The sequence below is a fragment of the Apodemus sylvaticus genome, chromosome 16 (assembly GCF_947179515.1).
Source record: "Apodemus sylvaticus chromosome 16, mApoSyl1.1, whole genome shotgun sequence".
In the NCBI taxonomy this organism is placed as follows: domain Eukaryota; kingdom Metazoa; phylum Chordata; class Mammalia; order Rodentia; family Muridae; genus Apodemus; species Apodemus sylvaticus.
The window spans coordinates 31,943,268-31,961,352 of NC_067487.1; the positions used below are offsets into that span (position 1 = coordinate 31,943,268).

The 18,085-nt window shown below is 42.0% G+C and overlaps 1 protein-coding gene across 1 annotated transcript in view; it reads right to left on the reverse strand.

Annotated features, from left to right (window-relative positions):
- Adamts12 (ADAM metallopeptidase with thrombospondin type 1 motif 12) overlaps positions 1–18,085 on the reverse strand; it is a 304,796-nt gene that overhangs the window by 52,766 nt on the left and 233,945 nt on the right. Inside the window, exons 17-18 of the mRNA XM_052160107.1 lie at positions 15,619–15,745; positions 7,166–7,376 (exon numbers count right to left, since the gene is read on the reverse strand). Coding sequence (XP_052016067.1) covers positions 7,166–7,376; positions 15,619–15,745 — 338 coding nt within the window. The remainder of the gene's footprint in view (positions 1–7,165; positions 7,377–15,618; positions 15,746–18,085) is intronic.

The following is an 18,085-nucleotide window of genomic DNA, read 5'->3' on the forward strand; positions in this document are numbered from 1 at the left end:
CTGACCTTATAATTTTGAACTCTGTACCAGGCAAGCAGCTCGCTATTCCTTCTATTTGTGTGCTCTCTTGGAGTTATCTTGCCCTGCATATCTACCACTCCTGGACTAAAGCCTCTGGGGGAAACCTGCTGAGAAAAAGGCCTGCTGCTAAATTGGCCAGCTCCACCTACCTGAGGTTCATAGAGGCAAGGCGAACTCACTGTTGGCCAAGAGATACATCACTGAGGGAGGCCATTCAAAAACTCAGCAGGAAATTATCAGAGGTTTGAGACTAAAGGGGCTTTTGTGAGAAATGGCCAATATTTTGTACATAAAACATTTCTCTATGTGTCAGGAATTAATAAGTGAATGAGTGGGATTCATACCAAAAATTATGTTTGACCTAAGCTAAAACATCGCCTGCAATCAGTAAAAAATGTGTCCCCTTTCCTCTCCAAAGGTAGGAACATCAGAGTCCAAATGCCTTCTATCTCAGACTGTGATCCAACTTAGAGATAGTTCTTTTAGGTGAAAATCAACTTAAAACGAGGTCTTTTGAGTAAGTGCTAACACTGTATGATCAGTATTCTTATAAAAGGGGAAATTTTTAGACATCTTGTAGGAAGAATACCATGGGATCTTGGTGGTGTACTTACAGATCAAGGGACCCCAAATATTTCTAGGAAACTACCATATGGAGGAAAAATGAGGCATATACTCACGCTCCCTTACAGAACTTAGGAAGTTAGCCTCTTTAAAGTTGATCTAAAATCTCTGCCTTCTAATCTCTAACACAAGAGATTTCCCGTTTTCCCGGACAGCTAGTTTTTGAGATTTCCTTATGGAAACTCTAAGAAAGTAATTCCATATTTTAGATGAGAACAAGTAGATACAATAAGGAGAGTGAGCATTGCTGGAAACCAGCTTTCTGAGTAGTTCTTGCAAATAGGAGTTTGCAAGAGCCAGAAGAACATAGGCGTAAGAATTTCATGAATTCCTATTTGCAAACTCCTATTTGCAAGAACTACTCAGAAAGCTGGTTTCCAGCAATGCTGACTCTCCTTATTGTATCTACTTGTTCTCATGAAATTCTTAGTCAAATGGATGGAGCTGGAGAACATCATACTAAGTGAGGTAACCCAGACTCAAAAGATGAATCATGGTATGCACTCACTAATAAGTGGATATTAACCTAGAAAACTGGAATACCCAAAACATAATCCACACATCAAATGAGGTACAAGAAGAACGGAGGAGTGGCCCCTTGTTCTGGAAAGACTCAGTGAAGCAGTATAGGGCAAAACCAGAACGGGGAAGTGGGAAGGGGTGGGTGGGAGGACAGGGGGAGAGAAGGGGGCTTATGGGACTTTCGGGGAGTGGGGGGGGGCAGAAAAGGGGAAATCATTTGAAATGTAAATAAAAAATATATCAAATAAAAAAAGGAAAAATAAAAAGAACAAAAGAACATATGCGGCCATATCTGCAAAGAACTGGGATCATGGCAGTTACAGAAGCTTCATTCTCAAAGAAGTAACGCAGATCAGAGCATCAACTCACAGGAGTCCCTGAGAAAGCTGGAGGTAAGGCTCACACATGTCTCCTGTCCCTCCATGCCTTTCCTTCCATTTACAGGAGCTCCTGCAAGAACTTACAGGCACTTTCTTGGCACTGGTTTGTTCCCATGCCTTCTTTGTGAAGAGCTATTGAAAACTCATTTCTATCAACTGCTCCGTTTAGGTATCCTGTATTTGTTACTGCTTGGATTTGAAGTGGTTCTCCAGAAGTATCTTAAAAGCCTGAACCCATTCACTGCAAAGTGGTTGGACTGCAGATACTTTATCCTAACCAATGAATAAATATCTTGATGGCTTATGGTAGGATGGCATCTTGGAAAGTGGTATTGAGCTGAAGGTCCCAGTTGTAGGAAGTAGATTCCAGGCCCAGTATTTGAATGGTGTATTTTTCCTTAGCCTCTTCCTATCACTGTTTTGTAAGTGAACATAGAGTGAACACCTTTCTCCCACCATGCACTTCCTCCATGATGCTGCTCCTTCTTGTAGGCATAAAACAAATGGAGCTAATAGAATATGTACTGAAAACTGAAGCCATGAACTAATAAACTCTTTCTTCCTTTAAACCAATTTTTCTCAATTACTTTTATATTGTTGTGACAAGACACTATGACCAAGTCGACTTATAAAAGAACACATTTACTGGGGTTCACAGTTCAAGAGGGTTTGAGTCTATAATCACCATGGCAGTGAGCATGGCAGCAGAAAGACCAGGAGACTGCCAGGGTGCTGGGGCAGCAGCTGAGCGTTTACATCCTGACCCATGGGCAGAAAGCAGGAAGGGGTGGTAGGCAGGGCTTTTGTCTTAGTCCGGGTTTCTATTCCTGCACAAACATCATGACCAAGAAGCAAGTTGGGGAGGAAAGGGTTTATTGAGCTTACACCTCCACATTGCAGTTTATCACCAAAGGAAGTCAGGACTGGAACTCAAGCAGGTCAGGAAGCAGGAGCTGATGCAGAGGCCATGGAGGGATGCTTCTTACTGGCTTGCTTCCCCTGGCTTGCTCAGCCTGCTCTCTTATAGAATCCAAGAGCACCAGCCCAAAGGTGGAACCACCCACAAGGGGCCCTCACCACTTGATCACTAATTGAGAAAATGCCCCACAGCTGGATTTCATGGAGGCACCTCCCCAACTGAAGCTCCTTTCTCTGTGATAACTCCAGCCTGTGTCAAGTTGACACACAAAACTAGCCAGTACAGCTTTTGACAACTTAAAGCCTATGTTCAGTGACACACCTCCTCCATCAAGGCCACACCTCCTAATCCTTCCCAAACAGTCCTAACAATTGAGGACCAAGCATTCAAACGTGTGAGTCTATGAGGGCCATTTTCATCCAAACCACCACATCCCAGTTAGGGATCTGGCTGCTGTTACACTAGAACACCTTTACAAACAGATTTCATTTAATAGACTTCTAGAAACTTGGTTGATTGATTGCTTTGTTCATTTGTTTGTGCATTTCGGTCAGACAGAGGAAGGGCAGATTAAGGATATTCCTAGACCCTAAGCACATCTGCTTTTGAAGGCCCTACTTTATATCTCCTCAGATGCACTCCAGTGCACTTCTCGTCTCAAGTGAGAGATGGTATGTTGCTGTAGAAACCAGTTGAAACATTTTTTTCTTTTGAAATTTGCAATTATTTGGTGAGACTAAGTCATTCTGTTTTGAGAGACTCAGATCTCAGCAATCATTATGTATATTGTGAATTCCAGCAAAGTGAGAAAAGATGACTCTCAAACTGTTTCCAAACAGAATATGTTTCTCATGAATTCTAAGAACTGCCATATTGCTGTAGTTCACAGACACTTGAGATTTATGACAGTGTTCAAAGTAGAATCTTAGCTGCCTGCATTCTAAGCCTCCATCACTGGGTAGCTATATGACTGGCACAGGTCTCTAAGCATCTCTATGCTACAGTCTCTTCCCCTGAGAAATGGAGATATTTTCCTACCAATATGAAATTAAATATGGTTGACTTTCAATATTACTTTGCGTTTTTGAAAGTAACACAGTCATTTGTTAAGTCTCAAGTATTTCTGTAGGGTTTTGAAAAACTGTCAGGTGCTATGAAGTATGTTTGTAGTGCTTTATGAATTAAGATGGCCCTAAGCTAAAGAATGGGGTAGTTTAGTCATTCCTTTGGGACTCTGGATACCTCTGATGGCAAAGAGAGAAAAGTAGAGTGACACAGAAAGCCAGCCTTTACCTTCTTGTCAGATTACAAAGTCATCATTTACTGGCACACAATGTTCGCCGGAAAATCTGATAAGTGCTTATATGGCTTATTTTATTTGACTTTACAAAAATAGAAATGGGGAAAGGATTAAGAGTTAATAGTAGCTAGAGATTACACAATTGGAGATTTCCAGGGATGGTAAAACTGAAAAAAAAAACACTCTAAAAAGTGTCTCTAATGGGAGAAAAAAACTATTGGGTTACAGTTGCTGAAACCGAAGCCCCACGAAGTGAGACAGGTCACCTAAAGTGTTCTGTGAGCTTATCAGGATGCGTGAGTCTAGATGGCTCTTTGGGCTATTTTCTGTTTCCTTTCTTGTCCAAGATAGGTTAAGCCAGACACATTTACTAATTACATGGTGCTTTCAGGGGTTTCCTGCCCTTCTATCCATAGAAAAATATGCCACAACGTTCTGTTGAGTCCATAAATAAAACATTCTCTGTGTCTTGGATCCAGAACTAAAATCCTCACATAAGATGGGTGTGGTGATAAATTCCCAGAAGCTCAAGAGTGTGCTTCAGCACAAGAAAATCAAAAGTTAGGATCCAGCTTAGATAATTTAGTAAGAATTAATTTTAAAATAAAATTTAAAGTTTTGGATATATGAGCTAAGCAAGAGAGGGCTTGGTTCAAACACACACACATGCACACACATACAGAGACACACACACACACACACACACACACACACACAGAACATGAATGTGGGTGATAGGTACATCTGGAAGTCGGAGGAAGGGAAAGAATGATATTAAAATATTTCAAACATGTATTTTGTTTGTTTTGTTCTATTCTGCTTTGTTTTTTTATTTTATTATATTTGTTAGATGCCTGCTTTTTAAGGAGAAAGAAAAGGTGTAGATTGGGTGGGAAGGGAGTTGGAAAGGATATGGGGGAATTGAGGGAGGTGAAACTGATCAGAGTATATTTTATGAAAAAAAAATCTATTTTCAAAAAAAGAAAGCTAGAAAAAATATATAGGTAAAAATTTTAATAAACAATGAAAAATACATATACATAAAACTGCCCAAAGGAATCTTGGCATGGTTAGAAATTCATTCTTGTCATATTTCAGCAAAGCTCATTGAGGGTTATTATCAAGACAAAAGAAGGAGGGAAGAAGATTTATCCAATGAATTTGGATAAATCAGCATCAGTTTATCCACTAATGCTGATTTAGCTGCAGGGACTTTGCCCAAATACATCTCCTAATGAAGGTAGCAACTTGGCTTTTCTCCTCAGCTCTGCAAGAGGAATAGAAACTGGATTCCACATATGCTGTCAATCAACTACACAATGGCCTGTTTGGGAACTTAAGACAGCAGGACTTGCCACCTTAGGCCAACTTTTAGGGCCTGTTGCTTTCCAGCTCAGGTAGGTTATTATGTCCTGTACACATGGGCTCAGGAAGAAGGTCTCCTCAGCCAAATCTGTAATTATAGTCTTTTGAGAAGGCCCTGGGATTCTGGCAATTAGTAAATTTGACATGACAAGATTTATTAAGTGTTTTGGATGCAGCCAACACATTTTTTTTTTTTTGGTAAACAAATTTAATGGATCCATCACAATACCTCATTCAGCCTTATTTTGACAGCACTGTGATTTACAGCAGTCTAGGTTGGTGGGGAACACATCAGGTCAACTACATACTATGGTTGCTCCTTCCTAAGGATAGCAGGGAGGCTATTCTGACATGGCACCAATGCATGCAGATGTGTTGGTGCACACATGTACAATGCACTTGTATTAACCTCTAGATACGTTACTGTTGCTCTCACCCTTCATGATCTTTCTCCACTGCCCATCTTCCCTTGGCTGCCCCAACGTTTTCACTTTCATCTCCCATTTGATAGGATGTTTTAACAGTCTTAGGACCATAATGTCTATTTCTTAGCTTTAGCCCATACCAAAACATCTGCCTCAGCACTAGAAGTTAGATTATCTCAACTATGATTCTATGTTAAAGAAACTGTCTTGGGAAGGTTATCAAAGCTGTTTGGTTCACACTGTTTTCAAAGAAGTATCTTCAGAGGAGAACATTTTATTGCTGCAAGATTTAGATTTCTCCTTTAGGTAATGTTTCCAGAGCAGCTTTATCAGCTACACAAGACATCTTTATACATAATCAAACAGTCGTTAGACACAAATGTTCCCTCTTGGCTAAGTACATTGCTTGCTTATTTATTGTTATTCATTCTCGCTATTTTCTAGAATCTTCTCCTGAACCAAATATTTCCTACTTCCCCAAAGGTGTAACCTCAGAAAAGCTGAAAATTTCTAGTCATTGTTATGGGAAGCTTGTAGCTTCTCAAGAAAGCCAGTGGGATATCTCAGTGGGTAAAGGCACTTGTCACCAAACCTGGGTTTGATCCTTGGAACCTCCATGGTAGGAGAATAGAACTGTTGATGCCCACGGTTACCCTCTGACCTCTACAAGTGTGTCATGGCACATGTGCACACACACACACACACACACACACACACACACACTAAAGATGTGCACTCGATTTTTTTTTAAAAGAAAGAACAAAGTTATGACAAAGTCAGTATTGCTGTTAAAATTTTGCTGTGTTCATTCCTAAAGGTTATTTATTGTATGGTCATTCCTTAGGTCATAACTGAAATGCACAGAGAAGTAGAAACAAGGCCTTTGGAGATACCATATCTTGAGGAAAGAAGAGCTTGGCTTTTATCAGTCACTCTTGGTAACAGGCACAGCAAGACCTGACAGACCCAGACTCCGCAGCAACACAGAACATTAAAACCTGTTTTTGTTTGTTTGTTTTCCTCTTCATAACCTTCAAACTGTTGGATTCCTACCTGTATCCAGAGATTTAGATCTGGCTAATTTGGGGAAAAGGCAATACTAATTTGAATATATGAACTGCTAAAAGATATCCCAAACACATTCTGAATGGATGAATGATTTGAATGGATTCAAAATCGATTGCATTCTTTATTTCTAACAGAGAAACACTCCTTTGGGCTTAGCTAACTACAGCAATGAACTTTTCCAAGTGCTTTACAGAGTATGTGGCTTTGGGGGCTGTGGTATGTGGATATGGTTTTGGGGGTTGTGGTATGTGGGTATGGCTTTGGGGGTTGTGGTATGTGGGTGTGGCTTTGGTTTACTAGGGCCAACAATGATTACCTGTCATGAGCCCAGATCAGTGAGATCCATCTGATCCCTAGTTAACAGCCACTAGCTCTGCAAGGGAGGGTAAGATCTTGAAAGGCCAGAAACAGGAAATGCAGGAAGCAAGCCAGATGTGATGGATGCAGTATAGTATGTAATTTTAGGCTGGGTCATTTTGAAAGAATGAGTAAGAGGCAGATGAAGCAGGGCTATCACTGTCCCTTCCACCCACGAGCTTACCTCACTCCAGTTGCCTACTGTCCAATCCGATGGACACAGAATATCTCTGTTGCAGGAAACCAGCGCCTTGGGCTTCAGCAGGTGCTGGCAGTCTGTAGCAGGGAGAGCCTGTTCATCAGAGCCCATGGTCTGGATGCACAGCACCGTTCTCTTCTTCTCTCCATAGGGCCCACATGTGGTTGAACATGCCTCCCACTCCCCTGCCCACCACCTGCAGGCAGACATAGAAGTGTGCGGAGATCAATCAGCCACTGTCTGTGTACACATCGATCAGCCACTGTATGTGTACATGCGTTTGTTCTGGCACTGCTAGAGACAGTAGGCAAGTGTCTATTACAGACCTGGGAGGTTCTTGGAGATGGTCCAGACTCTGCAGATATTTTCTACAGACAGGTACAGTGTGATTTGTTCAATTGAATATAAACTCCAGAGCCCAGAAAGGACTCTGGCATATATAGTTGACAAACAAACAAACAAACAAACAAACAACATGGTTTGGGGATTTGAAAGATGGCTCAGTAGTTTAGAGCACTTGTTGCTCTTTCAGAGGACCTGGGTTCAATTCCCAGCTCCCACATAGTAGTTCACTGCTATCTGTAATTCCAGTTCCAGGGGACCCAAAGCCCTATTCTGACCCTCAAGGACACAAGGCACAAAAGTGCTATACACACATTCTGGCAGGAAAAACATTTATACACATACAATTTAAATTTAAATTTTACTTTAAAAGAATGAAGTTTTATAATGGAAAAAAACAAAATCAAAAACCAAAAACCAAAAACCAAAAAACCCTTCCTGTGTAAGTCAAGGAAATTGATATCCAAGGCTCCCTCTGTGAAACTTCAAGCAAGTTGAAATTTCTGTTTCGCATCCCTTGGGTGAGGGTAAGTTATAGTGACTTCATCAGTACCATGGAATAAGTGAAATACCAATTCATGCAAACTGATGAGCACAGACCCCCTCCCCCAGATCTCAATCCCTTGTGACTCATTGGTGCTTTAACTGGAGTTGTGTAGTCATAGCATTCTCTCGCCTCCTGACTCTTAACCTAATGCGTTTCCTATACTACTGTGAGTCAGATATAAAAGCCCCCCCTTTTAATTTACTTAGGCAATGTCAAACCTAGCTCACTGCTGTATCTCCAGCAACCTGCTTGTTTAGAGTTTCAGTTACTCATTTGATAAAAGGGGAGGGGGACAAGTTAAAGAAGATAATTTCTTCCATCTCAGAAGCTCCCGGGAAGTTAAGCAGTTGGATAAGTTAATCTTTTTTTGTCTTGTCTGAGGACAAGTTGGTTGGTAAGCTCTTTGTTTCTGAGTGATTAATTGAACATTCCAGGGTGGTCGCAATGGCTGCAGCAAAGTGCTTTTGGGACCCTGCATTCTTCCTTTTCCATCAATATGCAAACCTGCTGCAGCTCAGAGAACAAAACTAGTCTCTTGTGACAGTGTAGTGTGGGTCCATCATTGCTTTGTGGATACCCAGTTCTTGCATATGAGCTTTCATGCAGTAGCATAAAGTAGGACATTTCTATTTTTCACAGGGATATAGCACATGATGGGAAGCTCTCCAGTCCTGACCTGGAGACCACCTTCTGGCCTTGAGATGGAATTCAATTCTGCTAACAGTGCATTTGACAAAGTTTTGTCCTATTCTTTTCCTTCGTATTATTCTCATGTGGGCAAAACTCTTTTTTTTTTTTTTTTTTTGTTTCTCATACGTTTAATTTCACATTAAAATTTGTAGAAGAAAGCTCTTTCCCAATTCTGTGATTTTCTTCAGTAAGCAAGTAATTAAGAGCACCGATTTATTCTTTGGCGTTTAATTCTGGTTGCCTTGTATGAGCAAAGGGCTAATACTTGACAGTGTGATGTGGAAGCAGATGAATGCCCACTGTATTAGTCTAATTACTTTGCCCCACCTCTGACATTTCCAAAGGAGGCCAAGCAGACTGCTGGATGTATAAAATGTCATTCTGGAAAGGCCCTAATCTGAGCTGACTGAAGGCCTAATTTATCTAATTATTTGCTACAGGGCTTTCAGTTGGGTTCTAACGAAGTGATAATGGCCCCTCCTGTTTTCCCTTTCTGGAGTTTCTTCCATAGTCCTCATGGAGTGATCATGTGTTAGTCCTGGGATTAAAATGTGTCACCTAGAGGGCTGGAAAGATGGCTCAGGGGTAAGAGCATGGGCTGCTCTTCCAGAGAACCCAGGTTCAATTCCCAGCACAGGCATGGTGGCTCACAGCTGTCTCTAACTCCAGTCCCACCTTCACACAGGCATGAATGCAGGCAAACCCACCAAGGAACATAAAATAAAATCAAACACATTATTTATAAAAGAAAGTGTTGCTTTAAGTTCATGAGTAAGAAACTCTCAAACTCTTCAATGCTATGGTGTTGGGAAGTGGGGGCCTAGTGGGAATGAGCAGTCCTTGAGGACAGAGGCCTTACAAATGGATGAATGCCACTCTAACATGGCTGCCTGTGGGCGTGGTCTTGCTCTCCTTTTCTCTTCTGCAGCTCGAGGAACACACCTCAGCTCTCAGTCTCTTCAGGTGTTGTGTGAAGATGAAACAAGAGAAGCCTCACTAGTGCTGGTGCCCTGAGCCTAGAGTTTGAGGTTCTAAAACCACAAGAAATAAATTTCTGGTCTTTATACCAGGTCTGTGGTATTGTGCTCCAGCGGCACAAGCCAGACTAACACATCTTGTCAGCTTAAAATGAGACCTAAATCTTTATCATCTTTCCTAAGTCTTCCAGGCTCAAGCTGCCACCGCTGACCCTAAGTCCTCCCATGCTGGTTACTTCTTGTTAGCTTGACACAAACTATAGTCATCTGAGAAAAGGGGACCTCCATCACACTGGCCTGGGGGGCATTTACTTGATTAATGATTGATGTGGAAGAGCCCGGAATACAATGCTCCCCAACCTCCGGATGATTGGTCCTGAGTTGTACGCTAAAGCAGCATGAGCAAGCCATGGAAAGGAATCCACTAAGTAGCATTCTTCCATGAACTGTGCTTCAGTTCTTACCTCTAGATTTATGACTTGGCTTCCCTTAACCCATGCACTGTGATGTGAAAGTATAAAATGAAATACATCATTTCCTTCTCAATGGCACAGATAAGGACCAGACTTGGCTTGACCAAATACTGTACACTGCCTAGTGGCATCCATGTTTAGCAGAGACTTCTGCAAAATTAGGTTAAGAATGTCTACCCAAGGAAATGATTAACCTTGATATCTGCTTGGGTTCCTTGGGCTCCATTTTCCCCCTATGATCATCCTGATGTATCTTGAGAAAGAATACTGAGGTCAGCTTTGCCCCATATTTTCTTTAGTCCCTTTTTTTCTCATAATATTTACCCACCCATTGACCCTCACTCTGATACTCAAATGCACACTCCCACTTGTCCTTCCTATAGTTAGTATGGAGGCCAGTATCTTCTCCATAGTAAATTTCTATTATAGTGGTCCCTATACCCACAGTGTTGTTGAATAAATATGAACAATGCTTTTTTAACAATTAAATAATGTTTTCTTTTATAACACTTAACACACAACTGGTCAATCGAGCATCCATTGTGTAAAGTGTTCTTTAATCACTAAACATTAGTAGATCTCTTACCCACTATGATGTAAAAATCCATAGGACTGCATTGCATGCATATCACAGATTATTATTATATCAACATCAGTGGAGCTTTCAAAGAAAGTCCATCTCTGACTAAACTCAGAATCTCTTGCAGGGAGGGCCAAGTTGGCAATGCCTTGTCAGAACTACCCAGTGAACTATCTCAAGAGCTCAGGTCAGGATGGAAACTACTGACGTTCTGGGTGCCAAATAAATGGCTATAACTTTATATATCAAAACTTTACCCAAATAATGAACTTTATTGTTTTAATATGAGCCATAAGTTATATAGAAGTGGATTCTGTGTGTGTGTGTGTGTGTGAGAGAGAGAGAGAGAGAGAGAGAGAGAGAGAGAGAGAGAGGAGGAGAGGAAGAAGGGGAGGGGGGGAGGGGGAGAGGGAGAGAGTTGTTAAGAGCCCTTGGTTATCCCGGAATACTTTTTTCCTGTTTAGATGGACTCCCACCCCTTGGAGGACTTGGGGGAGGGGGCAGAGGGCAGGATGGGGAACCTCTGGGACCCCCTCTATTATCTGCAATTTCTTTGCCCCCTTCCCCCCCATTTCCAGTGCTTGCAAGGGCAGCTCTGACTGCTATGAGCCAGGTCAAACCACTCTCTCACCCTCATTACTCAGACAACTGAGAGCAGAAATGTTGTGAAATCACCTATAATGCCATGTAAGACGCTTTGCACAACAAAGAGTCCCCAGCCTAAGCTCCGAAGTGCTGACTGGGGAAACCTTGATTGAAGCCGCAAGCTGTTCCACCGGGCAGCGAAGCCTACACACAGCTGTGGGGTGGAGCGCCAGGCTGTGATGTTTATTGAATGCTCTGGCTGTGCGCACTCAGGGCTGTGACCTTGCAGTGCGTTCCTTTGGAGGAAAGCAGAGTCAGAGAGAAGTCACCTACTGAGAGGGAACACAACTGACCGCTTTCTGTGCTCAGATATTCCAAGGAACTTCCTTTTGGCAGCGCTGGTCCTCAAGGCCATCTGCTGCCTCATCTTTGATCTAAACTATAGATAATTTGACGCTTCAATCAAATGTTTAAAAAATAATCTCTCTTGGACAATTCTCAGGGTGGGGAGATCAACAAATGTTAAAATTGGACTTAAAACCAAGATGTTACTAAAGAAAAGCTGTCTTGAGAAAATAAAAGAAGCGGGGCGGTGGTGGCACACACCTATTATCCCAGCACTCTGGGAAGCAGAGGCAGGCGGATTTCTGAGTTCAAGGCCAGCCTGGTCTACACAGAGAAATCCTGTCTCGAAAAAAACAAATCAGAAAAAAAAACCCAATTAAAAAAAAAAAGAAATAAAAGAAAGATGTGTGTGAGAGAGAGTGGGGGAGGGAGGTTTGATTGATTAATTTTTGGAGAGTGAAATGACAGCAGTGGGTGACAAATGTGATCTTTTCAGATATCACAGAAATTAGGTAAGCAAGGAAGATGCTCTAGAACTTCAGGTCAAGGAACCGTTGTGCTGAGTTTGCCAAAATACATCCTAGTAACCAAGTAACCTTTGTTTATTATATTTTTAAAGCAACTTAATTTAATTTCTTTAAGAAGTAAATTCCTTTAAGCTCTTTCTGAATTTGCACACGAGGGACTTAGCTCTTAGAGTCAGACTTGTCTGTTTGCTCATCAATTTTCATTTTGTTGATTTCTTTGGCTCCTCCATTTCTTTCTGTTTTTTTTTTTAATTTTTAAATTTTTATTTTTTTGTTTTGTTTTTCAAGACAGGGTTTCTCTGTGTAGCCCCGGCTGTCCTGGAACTCACTCTGTAGACCAGGCTGGCCTCGAACTCAGAAATCCACCTGCCTCTGCCTCCCAAGTGCTGGGATTACAGGCGTGCGCCACCACCACCCGACTCCTCCATTTCTTTTTCTTTCTTCCTTCCTTCCTTCCTTCCTTCCTTCCTTCCTTCCTTCCTTCCTTCCTTCCTTCCTTCCTTCCTTCCTTCCTTCCTTCCTTCCTCTCTCTCTTTCTCTCTCTCTCTCTCTTTCTTTCTTTCTTTCTTTCTTTCTTTCTTTCTTTCTTTCTTTCTTTCTTTCTTTCTCTCTTTACTTCTTTCCTTCCTTCCTTCCTTCCTTCCCTCCCTTCCTCTCTCTCTCTCTTTCTCTCTCTCTTTCTCTCTTTCTCTCTCTTCTTTTCTTTCTTTCCTTTCTTTCTTTCTTTCTTTCTTTCTTTTCTTTCTTTCTTTACTTCTTTCCTTCCTTCCTTCCTTCCTTCCTTCCTTCCTTCCTTCCTTCCTTCCTTCTTTCCCTCCCTCCCTTCCTCTCTCTCTCTCTCTTTCTCTCTCTCTTTCTCTCTTTTTCTCTCTTTCTTTCTTTCTTTCTTTCTTTCCTTCCTTCTTTCCTTCCTTCCTTCCTTCCTTCCTTCCTTCCTTCCTTCCCTCCCTTCCTCTCTCTCTTTCTCTCTCTTTCTTTCTTTCTTTCTTTCTTTCTTTCTTTCTTTCTCTCTTTTTTACTTCTTTCCTTCCTTCCTTCCCTCCCTTCCTCTCTCTCTCTCTCTTTCTCTCTCTCTTTCTCTCTTTCTCTCTCTCTCTCTTTCTTTCTTTCCTTCCTTCCTTCCTTCCTTCCTTCCTTCCTTCCTTCCTTCCTTCCTTCCTTCCCTCCCTCCCTCCCTCCCTCCCTCTCTCTCTCTCTCTCTCTCTCTCTCTTTCTTTCTTTCTTTCTTTCTTTCTTTCTTTCTTTCTTTCTTTCTTTCTTTCTTTCTTTCTTTCTTTCTTTCCTTCTTTCCTTCCTTCCTTCCCTCCCTTCCTCCCTCTCTCTCTCTCTCTCTCTTTCTTTCTTTCTTCTTTCTTTCTTTCTTTCTTTCTTTCTTTCTTTCTTTCTTTCTTCTTTCTGGGAGGGGGGAGGGTAAGTCTTATCATGTAACCCAAACCACCTTTGAACTCATTTCCTTCCCCCTGTCTCCTGACTCTAGGGATTACAGGTGTGTGCCACCATGCCTGGCTCATGTGTGGCTTTGTTACCCTTGGTAAATATTTCAGCCTATATAATGAAATAAACAAATATAGCCATAAGAAAAGGATTATATGTATATAACATAGCAGGCAAGAGAATTTTTATATAAATTATCATACGATCAACTAACTGGAGTCAAGTAACTGCCTAAATATATCACTGATTTTAAATAGATTGTATGTATGCATATGTGTGTGCATGTGCATGTATATTTGTATGTGCATCTATTCTTGGAATATAAACTCAGCCTTGACCGGTTAATTTTGTTGACCTTTAGCAACTGCAAGCTGGGAGAAATAGTCTCCAAAAAGAAAAACCAGCAGTACCTTAGAAAATAGATTCCCATTAAAAAAAGGTAACATTGAAGAAAATATGCCATCCAAAGGCAGGATCTTAAAGGACTTGTCCAATTGCTTATGCTTTTCTTTTCTTACTCAAGCACAATCTTCCAATTGTTTATAGAGAATTGGAGGAAATTACGTTTCCCACACAACAGCAGATGCAGGGGAACCACTGCTCTCCCAGGTGTGCCCAGCCCGGTGGCAGAGGCAGCACTATAGACAGACCATCTGCTAAGAAATCCTGGCTCTAGCTGCCCCTGCGCAGTGGCCGTCTGACACAGGCTCTCTAGTACCTGGCTCCTGTGTAGATGCATCGGTCCTTCCGATCTAACTCTGTGGCTGCATGACTGACTGCATGAGAGGAAGCTGGGCTGTTGGACCATTTCTAACTTTAATGTGTATCAAGAAGCATAGCAGACCTCTGAGAGGCTCTACCCAGCAACCGACTGAGACAGAGACAGATGAAGATACCCACAAATGTCAGATGGAGGCTGGGACCCCTGTGGAAGAGTTAGGGGAAGGATTGAAGGCTCTTAAGGAGATGGCAACCCCACAGAAAGATCAACAGAGCCAACAAACTCCCCGAGACTGAGCCACCATCCAAGGAGCATACACGGACTGGTCTGAGGCTTCTGACACATATGTAGCAGAGGGCTGCCATGTCTGTCCTCAGTGGGAGAGGATATGCCTAATCCTGCAGAGACTTGATGTGCCAGAGTAGGGGGTTACCTGGGGGGGGGGTGTTGCTCTCTGAGTCAGAGGGGTGGGAGATCGGGAAGGAACATTGTGAGGGGTGACTGGGAGGGGAGTAACATTTTGGATGTAAACAAATAATTTTTTAAAAAGAAAGCTCTATCTATAAGCACATCTTAAGAAGCATTGGAGGAGAAAACAATATCCTTGACTGTATTCTGGCGTGTTGCTTTCAGATCCAAGGGATGATGAGATGCCAGGTTCACTGTAATGCTTCAGGGAGAGGAAGAATTCTGCGTGCAGTAGTAGTAGTAGCAGTAGTAGGGAGGGGTGGGGGGTGGGGTGGGGGCGGGGCAAGTCCTAGCCAAAGCTCCTGACTGCCAGCCCAGTCCCAACACCGCCTGCATTCTCATTGCCCTTCTTTGGGAAGCCTGAGGTAAGGAGTGGACACAGACAGTTCAGAGTACGAATAAGTGGAAGTTCTAGATTCAGTAGCAGACATGACCTCCGAGAAGTAAACTATCTGGCAGTTAAAGAATTTCTGGGTGTCAACATTTATCTTCAACACTTTGAGATTGAGTTTTAGCAAATAAAAACATACAGTATATCAACTATGTAAGAAGAATTGTTCTCTGTAAAGAAAATGTCCTCACAGCTTGCCACGGGCTGACAGCACAGTCACCTCTCATGGTTTTCCTGCATTAACTAACAATGGTGATTAAAGTAGACATTACTTAAATAGATTAGTAGACTATTAAAGTAGATAGATACCTGGCTGGGTGACACCCAGACTCGAAGCTTACGTGTTATCAAGGGTTACCTGGGTGGACAGTCCTTTTCATAGCACTTCTTCTGTCTCACGCTGGGCTGGGTTTCTGGGTCACACAAGGTAGTTTTCACTATCCCATGGCCTTTCTTGACACAGTGAGCAGCCTGCCGGCGGATACCTGGAGAAAAGACCACACAGGTAGAGTTCTGAAGCCATATGAATGCTACATCCTCAGAGAGGCCCTGGGTAAAGACTGGAGGTGATAGTTTCAGTCGAAGAGGAGCCTTCAGATGGTGCCAGCTCCAAGACACTTGAGTGACTTTGACCGAGTCTCTGAGTCTTTGAATGACTACGACTGCAGTCTTTGAGTCTTCCTAGCTGAGAGGTCCTATGTATCGGAGTAAAGACTTTTCCATCCTTTTATACCCTTTGTAAATGCCTGTCTCACAGGATCTGTGAGCACGAGGAAGTGGTGACACTACATTAAACTGGAGAGTGGTTTCTCACACTGAAGAGATACCTGCATGGACTGAATGAGTGGCGGCTCTCTTCCCTTCACCAGTCAGGACCAATCCAGCTTTGCCTCCTCAGTTTACAGAGCATTGGCTCCGCTGATTCTCCCTCCCCTCCTCTCCTGGGCTGTTGTTCTTCCTTCCTTTCAGATCTACTCTGTTCCTCACCACACCTTGCTCTGAACTCTTGGAAGTCATCCCTGTGGTTGGCTATGGTTTCCATTGAAGTCTGGAAATTGGACTGCCATCTTTTGGTCTAACCATTCCTTCTAATTCTCCAGGCCCAGGGATAGAAGCCTTGTTTCCCTCATATTCCAGTGTTCATTCGCAGTAGTTACCTTCCTTGATCTCTCTAAGTCCTCCCATGCCTGTCAACACAGCCATGGATGGCACTGAGTGCCCGACAGACAACTGTTTCCTCCTGGGGCTTCCGAGTGAGATCATCTCCCTTACAATAATGAACTTAATCATTTAGAGTAAAAACCAAGCGCTATTACTTAAGTGGCACCCTCGTTAGTCTAAAATCCAATTTTGGAAGAGTGACAGCTCTGTCTTTAATATGGGCTGTTGTAAAAGCTTTAGTGGAGGGGTTAGAATCAGGTCATGCTTTTAAGAATAATTACTATTATGTAACAGTGTAAGTTCAGAAAGTATGAGGTTAGACTGTATCTAAATGACTGTGATTTTCTGTGAAAAGAAAAAAAATTATGACCTGTCATTTGTTCTTTTTTCAAACTGGACACTGCCCACAGAGAGCTTTCATTAATTACGGCTGCCAATAAACTTATGTGATGTCATAACACTACATTGTTTGCCATCTGAAAACAATTACTTTAAACTTCTGCTTCTAAGATGGAAAATCAGACATGTGAAATGGCTTGTTGGGTTAGACAACTCTCAGCCAAGCCTGACAACTTGAGTTTGGTTTCCGGAGGCCACACAGAGTAAGGAGAAAACCGATTCCTGTCAGTTGTCCTCTGACAAACATGTGTGTATGTGTTGTGTGCATGAGTGTGCACGCACATGTATGTGTGTGTGTGTGTGTGTATGTGTGTTGTGTGTGTGTGTGTGTGTGTATACACACACTAAGTGCTCTTTCCAGAAGATTGTAAGTTCCTTTTAAATTCTTAATAAATTGTACTGGATATTAGTGGCTCAGGGTCAATTAAGTGTCTTGATTTTAAGCCTGTCATCCATGCTTTAGACTGCTTATCCTGGAAGGGAATATGCCTTGAAAGAAGGATATATATCTCCATCCTATTATATATAATTAGTTATAAGGTATATTACATTTGACATATTATACATATTATAATAAATTATAAGTACATTATTTATTTATTTATTTATTTATTTATTTATTTAGTTATTTATTTATTGGGTATCAACTCCCTCTGAAGACACTCTGCTTAATGCAGGCTTTGAGGCCAGGGTTGAACACACACTCCAATATCGGGATGTAGAGAGATTTCATTCATTCAGCCCACTTACACCTGTTCCTATATTCTGTATAATTAAATTTTCTAGACAATTGAAACCTCAGTGCTACAATTCTTCTTTTCCAGCTCAGAAACCTCATAGACTTATTGCTGACCCCAACCATTGATTGATCGGATGGATGTGCGTGAATGTGTGACTTTCATTGCTGACACCGATACATATACCAGCAGTAAGTCTGAAAGCCAATATCATTTCCCCCATTGGAATGCCAGGGACCTGATAATGTAATTTCACAAACTGCTTGTTATGTTAGAGGAATCTTGGGGGGGGAGGGGGAAGGTGTGAAAATTTGTCCAAGTAAAAGAATCGACTATGCCTGAAGAATGTTTAGCAGTGTTAGAGAAAATAAATGTTTCCTTCCTGTGAAGGAACTATTAGCAAAATTAAGCAAAATCAGTTTTTCAATCCAACTGTGACTCCCTTCCTGTAGCCATTCTGTGCAAGCCAGGAGAGCCACACAATTAAGGAAAATCAGAAAAGCCTGCAAAATCCCACGGCACTTAGCG